This window comes from Gracilinanus agilis, chromosome 3 (assembly GCF_016433145.1).
Source record: "Gracilinanus agilis isolate LMUSP501 chromosome 3, AgileGrace, whole genome shotgun sequence".
NCBI lineage: Eukaryota > Metazoa > Chordata > Mammalia > Didelphimorphia > Didelphidae > Gracilinanus > Gracilinanus agilis.
This window is the reverse complement of record NC_058132.1, coordinates 298423265-298437383: the sequence shown is the minus strand read 5'-3', so window position 1 is coordinate 298437383 and position 14119 is coordinate 298423265. Positions and strand designations below refer to the sequence as shown.

Below are 14119 nucleotides of genomic sequence, written 5' to 3'. Positions count from 1 at the left end.
TTTCTTTCTTTCTTTCTTTCTTTCTTTCTTTCTTTCTTTCTTTCTTTCTTTCTTTCTTTCTTTCTTTCTTTCTTTCTTTCTTTCTTTCTTTCTCCCTCCCTTTATTCCTTTCTTTCTTTCTTTCCTCCCTCCATCTCTATATGTTTGCATATATCCCCATGTCTGGAATGCTCTTACTCCTCACCTGTACATTATAAAATCTCTACTTTCATTCAAATGTGCTCAAGTGTGACCAACTCTGAGGCTTCCTTTTATTCTCACTTCAGCCCTAGAAGTTAGGGGTGAGAAGGGGAAAGAGAAAAGCATTTATAAAGTACTACTCTGTGCCTGAAACTATACTAAGTGCTTTACAAATATCTCATTTGGTCCTCGCAACAACCCTGGCAAGTAGTTACTATTATTATCCCCATTTTACAGATGAAAAAACTGAGGCAGAAAAAACTGAGACACGTTAAGAGATGTGTCCAGCATCATATAGTTCATAAGTGCGTGAAACTAAATTTGAACTCATAAGGCAATGCCCCTTTTCTGCTCAAGTCCCCAGAATTAAACTGGGTCTATGTAAGCTCAGAGTTCTGGAAGGGAAGGGAAAGATTGGGTCATTGAATATAGAAATAAACAAATTAGGAATAAAAATTGACTCTAAAATGAAGCTTGAAAAGCTATAGAAAGGAGGAATTGAGGTCCAGTTGGCTATTTTCCAAAATGATGCACCCTAAATATGGTCTTTGGCACTTAAGAGAACCATGATTCCCTAATCAAAGAATTGATTAGCAGATTCTTCTAATCCACCTACCTCTATCATTCCTTTGTGCTCATTAGTATGCCAACATTTAGTTCCTGCTGGCAGTCCACAGCATGACTTTGAATTTACAGGGAATAATACAAAAGATTAAAACTAGTTAAACCAAAGCTAAAAGCATAGAGGATTGTGATCATGGTTTTAATCATGAGATTAAAAGTCTCCTTGTGACTCATCAACACTGTCAGGTATCTAGCCATCTAGAAATTACCAAAATATTTTCTTAGGAATTATTGTCTTTTACTTTGTAAGTATATAAATGTTAATTTTTTTAAAAGACAATATTTAGGTAACATTAAACATGCAATAGTCAAGCCAGAACATCTCAGACCATGGAGCACTATCATGAGAAATTCAGAGATTTAAAAACAAAGAGAAGGCTCTAAGTGGAAAGATCCAATTGGAAGAATGACATTAAATGAAGGTAAAGCTTAATAAATAAATTCCATTCTTTTTGCATTTTCAAATTCAAATTTCCTAGATTATTAAATTCTAGAAATCTCCTTCTACTTTGAAACAAAAGGGAGACAGATGGAAGTGATGTCTCCTTAGAGGAAGCAAAGGGTTTTTTATGTGTCTGAAAATCATTTCTAAAATGTTGTCGTTTTTGCTTAATTATTTTTTGGTGAGCATTCAAGATAAAAATGACAGAGATACAGACAGTCAGACAGACAGATTCTGCCATCTCCTCACAACATCTTTGCCAGGAATGACAATTATAATAGTTAAAAATTAAAATAGTTATTTTTAACTAAAATTTAACTATTTTAAATATAAAATATAAAAATATAAAAATAAAATTTATAATTAACTATTTTAACTAAAATAGTTTAAAAAGTTAAAATTATAAAAAATAGTTAAAAATAGAAAGTATCTCCTCTTCTCAAGAACTTATTTATTTGTAAAAGGTAAGCTACCACACAAAAATAATATAATGATAATGTAACATATCACCTTTTACTTGTAAAATATTTTTAATGTACTTGGACATTTTTGCTTTCATTTCTCTATATGACAACTCTCACAGATCTCAATATCCCATTTTCATAAATGAGGAAGAAAGGTACAGAGAGATTAATTGACTTTCTGATGGACATGCAGCCATTTAGTAGCAGAGTCAAGACTCAAGTATCAGAACCCAAGTTACTTGACTTCTAGACCAGTGTCCTTTTCCCTCCAACTATCCAAACCCTAGAAGGGGTGATCACATCTTTCAAATCCACCCACAACTCCATACCAACTGCTCAGTCTAAATAACATATGGCTTTAATGATGCTTGGACTGTCACCAAATAATTCCAAATGGACACAATATTTGGTATTCTAACCAACACACAGAAGCCTAATCCTAGGGCCCCAGCAGCCAACAATACCCTGAATCTCATCTGCTTTCTCTCAAGGTGGTTTATAATTAGTGATTTAGAGTTCCTCTCAACCTGAATGGTAAGAAGCTTGACATAAGATGACATTCTTCATGTTCTCTGTTGCTTTGCCCTTTTTTAAAAAATAGGATCCTTTTCAGTGCTTTGAGATATTTAATTTGGTGTATCCACTTTCTTTTTGATTCCCACAATCATTTTAGATTTACTCTGAAAAAAATGCATAATGGCCATTTCCAGAGGTGGGAAATCTCTTCCTAACATAGTCTTCTTATTTTTATTTATTTAGAATCTGAATAAATAGGAAACAAAATAAATGAATAGGACACAAAAGTACTGAAAATGACACCTAAAACTCTAATTTTAGTATATGTACTGGTGAAATTAGCACTGAAGCTAAGACAACAAAGTTGGAAAATTTAATCTTTATTCCCTTCCAAATTTCAGTTGATATTGAAATTACACAGAAAGATAGGACAACTGGTGCCAAATGAATGTGTTGGAACAACTGGAAAGAATGTCAGCTGTGGTGATAATGTACATCTGAGGACTCTTCCAAGAGGAGTCAAAGGTTGAGTTGAAAGGGAAATATTTGTGTTTTAAGATATTTACTTATATCACTACTCTGTAAAGTATGTTAGCTCATGGGAATATCTCCAAATCTTCTTAATTCCATTTACTGATAATATAAGCCACTAGTTGTGGAGGAAGCACGTCCTCCCAGAATAGATTGGATGTCATTTTACCTAGACCAAAGCATGATGCCAGTAGCTACTCAGCTATGACATCAGACTATCAAAGATCTTCCATTATAACACATACAAACTCAGCTTTATCAGAATTCTGCTAATGCTCACAAGCAATTTCAATTTCATATCTATAGACAGTTATTACATTACTATCTGAATGCCAAGATTCCAAACATACTTAAAATAATTAAAATGTGTTTGGGATTTGATAATGACTTAAAATCCTCATAATGATATGTTGTTGGTTTTAGATTCAGAAGACCACAGTTAGGAGGGCATCTAGTAGTTTTTATCAAGGTTCTCAACTTTCAATAAGTTCCTTTTATCCCCTCATTGTATGTCTTTGCCATGATCTTATTCCAGTGACAATCCCAAAAGGTTGGTGATACAGTGGAAGGGGCACTGGACCTGGAGCCAGGAAGACGTGAGTTCAACTCCAGTTCTAGACACTTACTGTGAAACTCTGGGAAAGACACTTATCGTCCCTTTCTGCCTCAGCTTCCTTATCAGTGAAACTGGGTTTATAATAGTATCTACCCCACAAAATTGTCATGAGGCTCAAAAGGGATGATAATTGCAAAACACTTAACTACAGTGCTTGGCTCGCAGTAGTTAGTTGCTTAATAAAAGCTTATTTCTTCCCTTCCCATACCTTGAATAAATTTTTAATTTTTCCTTTTTATTATCATTGTGATCTTGACAAATATCAGCAAATATAATCACTTCCTTGCACAAAGGACAAACAAAAGTACTGCATTTGAAGTTGAGAATCAATATTATTCTTTGATTAGGTTATTTCTTTTATATATTTCCAATTTAACATAGTAATTTCAACACTGTCCTATTGGTCTATGCCCTCACTTAGCTTTTTTATGCTAATTTTAAAAAATGATTCATCAAGGTCCTTTTCTTTCTATTTTTCTGTAATTTCTGTTTTTTAAGTATCACCATCATTATCTCCATAATCTCCCCTAAATCTCATTGCTCCAAAACAAATAAATAAAAGCCCTCTCTTGCAACAAATGTGCATAGTCAAGCAAAACAAATCCACACATTTGATGATTTTACATCAGTTCATTCAAGTCTTCTCAAGTTTCTCTGAATCTGACCATTTATAATTTCTTATGGTATAATAGTATTCCGTTGTATTTGTTCAAGATAATTTATTCAGTAACACCGCCCCCCATGGAAGGGCAACCCCAATGCCTACAGGTTTTTGCTACAACAAAGACAACAAAAACATCTCTATAAGTATTTTTGTACATATAGGCCCATTCCTGCTTTCTTTGATATCTTTGGGTTATAAGCTTAGAAGTAGTACACTTATTTGCTATATTAATTTTCTCAGTTTCTTTCTCTTGTTTTATTGCTATAGGTTACATTTCTAGAAATATATCAATTAACAATGTTGACAGTGGACATTCTTACTTTACTCCTGATTTTATTATAAAGGACTCTAAAATTTCTCCATTATGGGTAATGCTAGCTCTTGGCTTTAGATAGACACTATGAACTATATTAAAGACTATTCTGGATTCAATATTAATTAACTGTACAACTGTTAGTGAATCATAATGTTTCTGGCCCTGTTTCCTTAAATAAAATGAAAATCATAATAATACCCCATGAGGTTATAATAAAGAAAGCATTTTATTGATCAAAAGTGGTATGTAAAATGTTGTAAAAATTCAAATAAATATGTAAACATAAGAATTCGTATGGCACTGTATCTTTTTAGTCTTGTATGTGAGAAACTCAAAAGCATCTTTGACTTTTTGCTTCCTCATCTCAGACATACAATGAGTTGCCTAATCAATTCCACCTCTATAATCTTTTATTATTCACCCTCTAATTTCTATTCCTATTAATCCTATCCCATTTTAGTTCAGGCCCTCTTTTTTCTCAAATGGATTATTAATATAAATATCCTTATTGTTTTTTCTTGCCCTAGTCCATTTGTTCTTTAAATAATTTTTCATACCACTACCCAAATAATTTTCCTAATGCATTTCTCTGATCACATTACTCTTCAACTAATTGCTTATTGAATAAAAGATTAATTCTGGATCTTTGTATTCAAAACTCTCTATAATCTGATGCCAATCTACCTTTTCATATACATATCACATTATCACCCTCATATATTCTATATTCCAGTCAAACTCAATCTCTAATTTTTATCTTGTCCTCTTCCATCTCTGTGTCTTGGTTCAAATCATATCTTGTATAGACTAATTCATTTCATTCTATCATAGAAAAGAATGCTTTAGAGGTTTTTTTTTGTATTGCACTAAAAATTTCCCCCCTCCCTATGTCTATAAGCTTTAATTTATTTTTATATATTTCTTATTTTTGTTTGTTTTATTTCCAAAATTAGTAAGTAGTCTTTTTTCTTCAGTGTCTTCCTCTGGCATTATTCTCTTCTTATAGTACAATTTGATATCTCCTCCTATAGCTTGTCAGCGAGCTTTCCCTTTTCATATTTCTCATAATATTTTTCCTGGATCTCTTTTCACATTATTTTTCATATCATACTTCCCCTATCCTTCCCCCAACACACACATCCCACATGACAGTAAGTCTCTTAAAAACAGGATTTGTGTCACATCCTTTTCTATATCCCCATAGACACTTAATATTTGTTGTAGTGACTTTAAAATTAAAAGTAATTGTGACTATAAGGAAGGAGGGAAATATGAAATGTCTAAAGAGTCAAGCTACTGGTTCTGCCACTATGACAAACATTATTAGGTGTACATTTTGGAGTGGAAGTTGATTTCCTCCTCTTTTATGATATATTCTTTTATTATAGTGCCCCATCAGAAGACAGTGGACAGGGAAAGGGAAAGATATGAGTGAAGCCAATAGCCCTTGCTCCTGAAATGGTATGGAAGTGGAAGAATAATAGCCATCTAATAGAAATTAAGGGAAATAAGAAAGTGAAGTGTGTATATGGACCATGGCAGATGAAGGGCAGGGGAGGCAGTAACAGTAAAAAAAAAAGAGATCACTTATAATTGTTTTAGGATTAGTGGATGAAAAAAAAAACCAAATAGAGTAGCAGAGAGAAAGGTCTTGTTAAAGAAGTTTGTAATTCCATACCAATCACAGATTATAAAAAACATTAGTATCCTGGATTCAAAGGTGAAAAGATTCATTATTCTATAGTGAAATCTCAGCTCTCTACCAGGAGAGGAACAAGTTCCAAATGAACTTCTATATCTCATAACAACATCATGTTACAACTGATACCATCAAAAGAACCTCAAGATGTTTCTTAGAAATATTTTTTAAAATGACCAAAGTTCATTGATAACTATCCTCTCAGTGGTTGTTAATTTAGAACCCATCACACCTGCTGGCCATAGCTCTGCAGTTTGCTGCTGCCCAATCTGAATAGAGTTAAGATATACTCACATGTATTCCCTATGTGCAGAGTGTACAGCTGCTGCATTGCTATAGCGCCACAGGACAATTGCTGATGACAAAACATCCAAGATGGCATCAAACTGGAGGAAGGAAATACAGAGAGTCAGTTGGTTTCCAGAGTTGTTCTGCTGGAAACATTTAGCAAGTTCATTTCGGGGAAAGGAGACTTCATACTCATTGAAAGTCAATACTATCACTGATTTACCAGAAAATAGCAAACCCTTGGGCATTAAAGAACCCTGTACATCTAATTATTCATTATCATAAAAAAAAGGTATCATCCCCTTTGCTAACTAACTTTAAAAACTACAATTTTTGTTACGGTAAGATCTGTTAGCATGCCCTCTAGCTGCCAGCACTCTGGAAACATTAAGAATAAAGGGGTTACAGTGATGCCCAAGACACTGAATCTAGTTTTAACAGAATTTAGATGATTTGGGTGAAATTCAACACATCCCTGCTAAAGGACTTTAGGAATATTTTTCCCATATGTTTTAAAGTTCCTCTATTGAAGAGAGAAAATTGATTTGAGAATGGAATATATCTGTGTAGGAGAGATTGAGGGGAAAAGCAAGAAACCTCAATGTTGTAAGTAGTATTGAAGTGAGGCCCTTTATATCCTTTTACCATTAGTCACATTTTGCATCTGATGAATTCTTTTCATTCAGTGAAATTTCAGAAAAATACAACCTCTGACCCTTAATTGCTTTACAAATGAAACTTTTGAAAGTGTAGCTATCCTACTTCCTCCCCTCTGTAAATAGCATCACAGTCTAAATAGCATCTCTCAGCATTCTTTAAACTAGACTTTAGAGCAGAAGTTCTGAAACTGGGGACTGTCAATTTATTTTTTTCTTTAAGAATATTTTTATAACTGTTTCAATATAATTTCTTCCTTTAGCAATCCTAGTTATTTTATTCTATGCATTTAAAAACATTATTCCAAGAAAGGATCCATAGGCTTCATCAAAGAGATCCAAGACACAGAATGCCTAAGAATTCCTGCTCAGTCTAAAGTAAATAGGAACTAGGGCCTCAGAATCTTGTGCTTCCCCTGGAAGGTGACTTAGAGTCAAGTTTAATCCATATGTAATCTTTCTGTTAAGTGTGATCCTATGGGGGATCATGCACAAACAGAGGATAGTTGAATTAATATCATTTTCAAGTCTACAATGAAATTGGGGAACTAAAAAAAAAAAAGCTGAAATCCTAAAATATCCCAGAAACTGATTGCAGCAAAGTAGGCATTTATCATTACATGAAAGAGATTTCATCTGCCCAGAGTGACATACCAAAATACTTCACCTGTATGGCTGGGAATTTGGTCTCAGAATCAATTCTGTTGTTAAATACTAAGGTATTAAGCATTTCTCAATTCTAAAGGATCCAATTATATATTGAGATTGTTCCCATTGCTGATCTTCTCAGAGTAAGTTACTGTATCCTGACTACTCAAATTCACAGAATCCGTGGCAAGGTTACATGGCTCAGATAATGGGGCAAAACAGCATAAAAGGACATTTCAAATTACTTACAGCAAACCCAAAAGCAGAGGCGCTGTACCTCATTACGGAGACAGCTAAAAAGAAAGAAAATATTATTCAGAATAATTTCAACCTTGTTAGGGATGTTTTCTTTCATTGTGAATATAGTCATCAGAAGTAGCCTTTTCAACACTGGAAGAAAACTGCCAAGAGAACACAGATCACTGAGATACCTATGCAAATTGGGGAACTCAGAACCCAAGAGACTTGGCTTATTTTTAAGAAGGAGCCACTGCTCATCCTCTTACTTCTCAGTCTGTTAATAACACCCTATTGAAATACATTTTGAGGGCACTCAAATGAGAGGAAAATATTCAGTTACAAATTAGACTCATAATCTGGGAATCAAAAATTAGCAAATTGTAAGAGAAAAGGAGACACACACACACACAAATGCACTAAGAAACTCAGTGTTGAACATATGAATTTTGAAGGTAAAAGTGCTTAAATGCCAAAGCAGTCAGCCAGGATTTTGGATTGTAAAGCAATCTAGTTAAAGATAGGCACACAGGGATGTGTCACAAAGCTAACCCTAAATGTGAAAGTGTCTTGGCCACCAGAAGCTTACAATCTAGAAGTCACAAGTATATTCAGAGAATTTTATCCAAATTCAAAGTGAAAAAAAAAAAATGAATTGAGGGGAGATACGGCTTTCCTTGTGTTTGGAGGGAGGCTTTTTGGCAAGTCCATTTGCTAGAACCTCTGCATAATTCCTTGATCTATATAACACAATATCTATACACCTAATATCTAATATAGTATCTAATATCTAAAACGTGAATATCTAATACAGTATCTAATACCTCTATCTAATACTGTCTTTGGCAAGGATAGGTGTTGGCCACTCTAACAATGTAACTTAATGAAATACGATAAAACATCACATGTTCACACATCAATAAAAATGAAATATCTTAGAAGTTGGCAAACTTTTGAAAAGAGTAGGCCAGGGTGTTGACGAACTTTCATGTTGAGTGCTGGCAAAAGGGGTAGAATGTGGAGGAGTGAATGTTGCCATTTAGTGGAAGAAGGTAGAGAGCTGGGAACGAAGCAAATGCAATCAATGGCACCAACCACAATTTTCACTAGTGGCAGGGTAAGGTAGTTTGAGGTAAAATAAATGGACCTTTATGCCAAAAATAATCTACTCACCAACCACCTTGGTTTTTTTTTTAATTTTTTTAAACCCTAATATCTTTTATATTTATCCTTCTGTATTAATTTTATTTGTTACAGGGCTAGGCAAGGGGGGTTAAGTGACTTGCCCAGGGTCACACAGCTAGGAAGTGTCTGAGGCCAGATTTGAACCTAGGATCTCCTATCTCTAGGCCTGGCTCTCAATCCACTGAGCCATCCAGCTGCCCCCAAACCACCTTGGTTTGAATGAAAGAAGAAACTGATTTCTACACTATTCTAAATAATTAAAGTCTTTTTCATTTCCTTTCATAGGAAAATGGAAGTAAGGTTTTACATCAAAATCAAAGCATGAAGAAAATATAATTTGTACTGTAGGTTTTCCTTCTTTTGCATAAACTAGTTAGAATAACTTCTATTTTCCCTTTAAACCTTATTTTTCTGGATACTCTATTATATCCAGTGACATAGGCTGCATTTTAAAAATATACCTGTGTTTTACTCAAAGAAATGATAAGATATACCTGTTATTGGGAGGAGATGATTATATTTTCAAATATAATCTGTAGCATTACATGGCATTTAAAAAAATTAACTTTTAACCTGAATGATTTTATAGCTTTGTAGTTTTTAGAAATATAGATGAGCTATTGCTAACTCACAGTGGTGTTCCACTGAGTCTATTAGAGTCAAATGCTCATGATACAAATATATTCAAAATTACATTAAAATGCTTTTTTTTTTTAGTTAAAAGTAGTTATGTTTATGCCTTTTCAAAGGTGAGGTACTCTGAAAGGAAAATGGAATATTTTTCCATCCTCTAGAACCTTAGATGATAATCCTACCAAGTAGTATCATTTACCTAAGAGCTCTTAATAGAGTAGAAGGCTTAAAATTTCCCCATTTTAAATAAATTGACTTCTAGTCATTTTTATTTGTGAAATAGAAAGGAAAAAATGCTTTTGGGGGCAGAGAGCAGACTGTGAAGGGTATTTCTCACTAGTTAGCACTAGTTAAAAACCAACTAAAAAACCTGTAATTTCAGCATGTCAAGCATGAATTGTAGATTGATCAGTTATCCATTCTGTGTACTGGATCTATAATATCCTGTCCTAGGCATCAACTTTGTGCCTAATCTGTTTTATTAATTACTTATGTTGTTCTATTTTTACTCTAGTTCAGAACTGTAAGATATCATTAATTACCTATAGTGGTCCTCCAATGTATGGTACTCCCCTGCCCCATACTCTCATTCCAGAAGGGCAGTGAGACCTCTCCCATATTGAGAAATGATGAAAAGATGTACAATGGGGGAACATGGAGCCTGCACAGTGGGGGATTCTGACATTCCAGAAGAATCCTCCAAACCTGTGCATGCTTCTTATTCTTTATGTAGTACATGTCAAATCCCAAAATACACCTCCATCTGAATTTGCCCATGTCCATTTTCCAGGTTATCGGGAGAGGTGAAGATTTCTTTGGAATTGGAGATGACTAGCCCCCAGACCCTAATAAATAGGCCAAACCTGATCCACAGAGGATGTAAGCTGCTACACACCTGGAGAGCTACTATACCATCAGCTCCAGAGAGACTACTCTACTGGCCCCTGGTTTTATCCATCAGCCCTAAGGCTACCTGATTAGGCCCCGGACTTCCAATAGCTATTAGGCTATATATACCACCATAAACCTCTTCTATTTCAAATAAAATCTTTACTTACTTCTGGATAGAATGGAGTTTGAGTCTCTTGTTCTTAGGGCGAGACCCTGCTACAAACATCCCACAACAATGCTAAGAATGACTTAAGAAAAAAGAACAGCTAAAGAGCCCTAAGGATCATCTTATCCACAGTCTCTTCGATTTTCAGTTTTTAAGTCAGCAGCAAAACCCATTTTCACTATTAAATAAGAAGAAACCATTAGCATTGGGCCTGATCAGAGAGTTCAACTGAATCTCTTCCCAAATTTCTGGGAGAAGTTTGAATGACAACTCTATTTTCCTTCGGTATAATACTCAACACAACAGTCCTAGCCCTGTATTGAAGTCAGACAGGTTGAAATCTTCCAGAAGAAATCAGGTCAAACTGGATCATTCTGATGAACACATTTTCACCACTTTTCAAGATAAAAATAAGTTTCAATTGAATAATATCAGGCTGTGGCCAGGAGAAATGGCTCAGGGATGAGTTAATGAGATATGGCAACTTTGACCTCAAGAAAACATTTAAATTCAGTCTAGATCAGTGGTGATTAAAAATCACTAGGAGCCAGAAACTCAAAGCAAGAGAGCTGGTTCTGTGAGAAGAACTATGTAGAGTAGACAATGGGGCAGTCTTCATTTGACCTTAAACTACTGCTGTAACTGGGAATAACAATAAATAAACCAGCCATTAATTAACACGGAGGGTGAGTTTCTCCCCCTACCTCCATCAACCCCTCCCTGAAGCTGATTCTTTTGATGAAAATGAATATTTCAGAGGCTTGTGTAATGAAGTTATCACACCTGCCACTCCCATGCTAGGTTCATTCAATCTCTATTATAGCAACTTGGCGCTCTAGACCTCTCTGTCCTATATTAATTTTAGACTAGAATAAAATCACAATCAGAGCCCCTTGGGGAGATTTTCAAAGGTTTCTCTGCCACTGAAGCTTAGAAAATGTGTTCTGACCCCAAGAGGTATCTACATTAAGCATGCTTTATGCAATGAGGAAGCACATGGAAAATCAGGCATTTAACATCAGCTGGGCAATCTTTCTACTTCAATCTTTTTGGTTGCTTATTCAATTCCCCACTGCAACTGTTTCCAACCTTTGCTCCTCTCATGAAGTACCCTCCTCCTAGATATATTTACATCCCTAGATATAATTACAACAGATGCCTCAACTTCCCTCTATACTGAGGAAAACTATGAACATCTGATAAGGGCAATCCCACCTTACCTCTATTCCACAGCGTCACTTCTTTAATTTATCAACCTTTCCAGTTGAATTTCTCCACTTTTTTCTGCCAGAAAGTCATTCCTTACAGTAAAAAAATTTTAAGGTTGAAAGAAAAAAAATCCACAATAGTACACCACTTGTTTTGATGGAAGAGTTATCTCTATACTTGTTCATAAGGCTCTTTTCTAAATGTGCCTTTGACAGTCTACTTTTCCACCTCATCTAGGACATTAGTCCATCAATTATTCCCTCATAAATTCTTTAATTCCTCTGCTGATTCCCTCTCATTTGCAGGCAAAATAAACATTTCCTTAAAGAATCACCTTCTACCTTATTGGCGGTTCCTTCTACCCCTTTTGAACTACTGTGGTATCTCTTTCCTCTCATTGAAGTCAGTTAACCTTCTTGAATAGATGCCTATTCCTGATACTTCCACATCCTCATCCACTCCGAGATCAACCTCTTGCAATATGGCTTGCACTTTTACCACTTACTCAAAGTGCTCTTCCATTTACCAGATTACCTCCCCAAAACCAATTGTTAGCTTTCAAAAGTCCTTTATCTCTCTATAGCACTTGCTGGACACCCACCTCCTCTGATTTCTTTCTCTATCCTTGGTTTCAAAGGGACCACAGTCTTTGTTCTCCACCTTTCCTAATATTACTTCTCTCCCTGACCCAATCCCCTGTATAAGTTCTCCTCAAGGTTCTTGTTGCTCTGTCATTCTCTCTTTATAGATTGTTCCCTGGGAGTCCAATTTGTTACCAGAGCTTCAGCTAATACTTGAGTATCATTCCTAAATCTAAATCATCAACCTTGACTTGTCTCATAAGTTCCCAGCTCAGATCTCTACTTGTTTGCTCTATAGTCACCTTAAGTTCAGTATGTCTTAAATTAAGCTCAAAATGACAGGATCCTAGACTTAAAGCTACAAGGGTCATCTTTTTACAGATAAGGACACTGGGATCAGAAGCTTGCCGAAGGCATAAAGGTTGTAAGTAGCAGAGCCCAGACTTGAAGTCAGGATCTCCAACTCCATATCCAGGCCTCTGTCTGTCACTGCACCTCTGGGTAGCAGAGCCCAGATTTGGCTCTCAATTTACAACACATTACCATACCTCTGCTTTATATATGTAACTCATAATATAAAATAATATCTCCCTTATAAACCTTATTTACATATGTGATATATATATATACATCCTCCAACTAAGCTATGTCTCCTATGAGGCAGGGTGACAAAGATATAACACATTACTATCCACCTTTGTGACCTCCAGATGAACATTCTTATTGGCCCAAAGTTTTCATTCAGTGCATGAAAGGAGAGATATGAATATGAGGTTATTTATATGTATATGTATACACATATATACACATTCACAAAAGCCTTGGTGTGAGCAGAGTCTTCTCTCTTGCTTGTCTCTAATATTTAGTTAATAGTCTCCTCAACTCTACCTAGAATTTCTCTTTCATCTATCCCCTCTTTTCTAGTCTTTCTCTCCCTCCCCCTTTCTCTCTCTGCATTTCTCCCTCTCTTTCTCTCTCCCCCTCTTTCTCTCTCTGCTACATATACACATTATATATAAAGATAAATAAATAATAAAGATACATAAAACCATATAGATGATTATAGACAATAATATTTGACATAATCGATATACATTATATGTATTGTTATATATTATATATGCATGTTGTCATATGTATGTATATATCGAATTTTAAAACAGTAGGACAATTAACTCAAATATTTATACTAATCTAGTTAAAGAATGGATCTTCCTTAACTAAGTCAGAGTTCCACCATGCCAAAAAGAATGACAGTTGGAAACTCCAAATTTAAACAGAGAAACAGGTGGAAAATGGACTGGATCCATTGCTGGGATAAGACCACATGTAAAGTGTGCAGCTGAATAAACAAGCAGAAGAGAAGCCTTAGGACAAAGCCTTCGAAATCTGAAAGATGGTGGTGTGTATTGCAGAGGACTGTGATGTCACAATCAGCAATGTGCCATTCAATCCTATTAAATAAAGAAGGCAATTTCAATTGCATGCTAGATTTATAGCAACAATGAAGACCCATCTGTCAAGCTGTCCAAAATCAAGCAATAATTATCTTGAGCCTCAGCAGTCCTGCTTT

The 14119-nt window shown here is 35.1% G+C and overlaps 1 protein-coding gene across 1 annotated transcript in view; it reads right to left on the bottom strand.

Moving 5' to 3' along the window:
* The window catches only part of TMEM163 (transmembrane protein 163), a 295232-nt gene that overhangs the window by 142828 nt on the left and 138285 nt on the right, over positions 1-14119 (bottom strand). The window contains exons 3-4 of the mRNA XM_044666616.1: positions 7894-7937; positions 6347-6438 (exon numbers count right to left, since the gene is read on the bottom strand). Of these exons, the coding sequence (XP_044522551.1) occupies positions 6347-6438; positions 7894-7937 (136 nt within the window). The remainder of the gene's footprint in view (positions 1-6346; positions 6439-7893; positions 7938-14119) is intronic.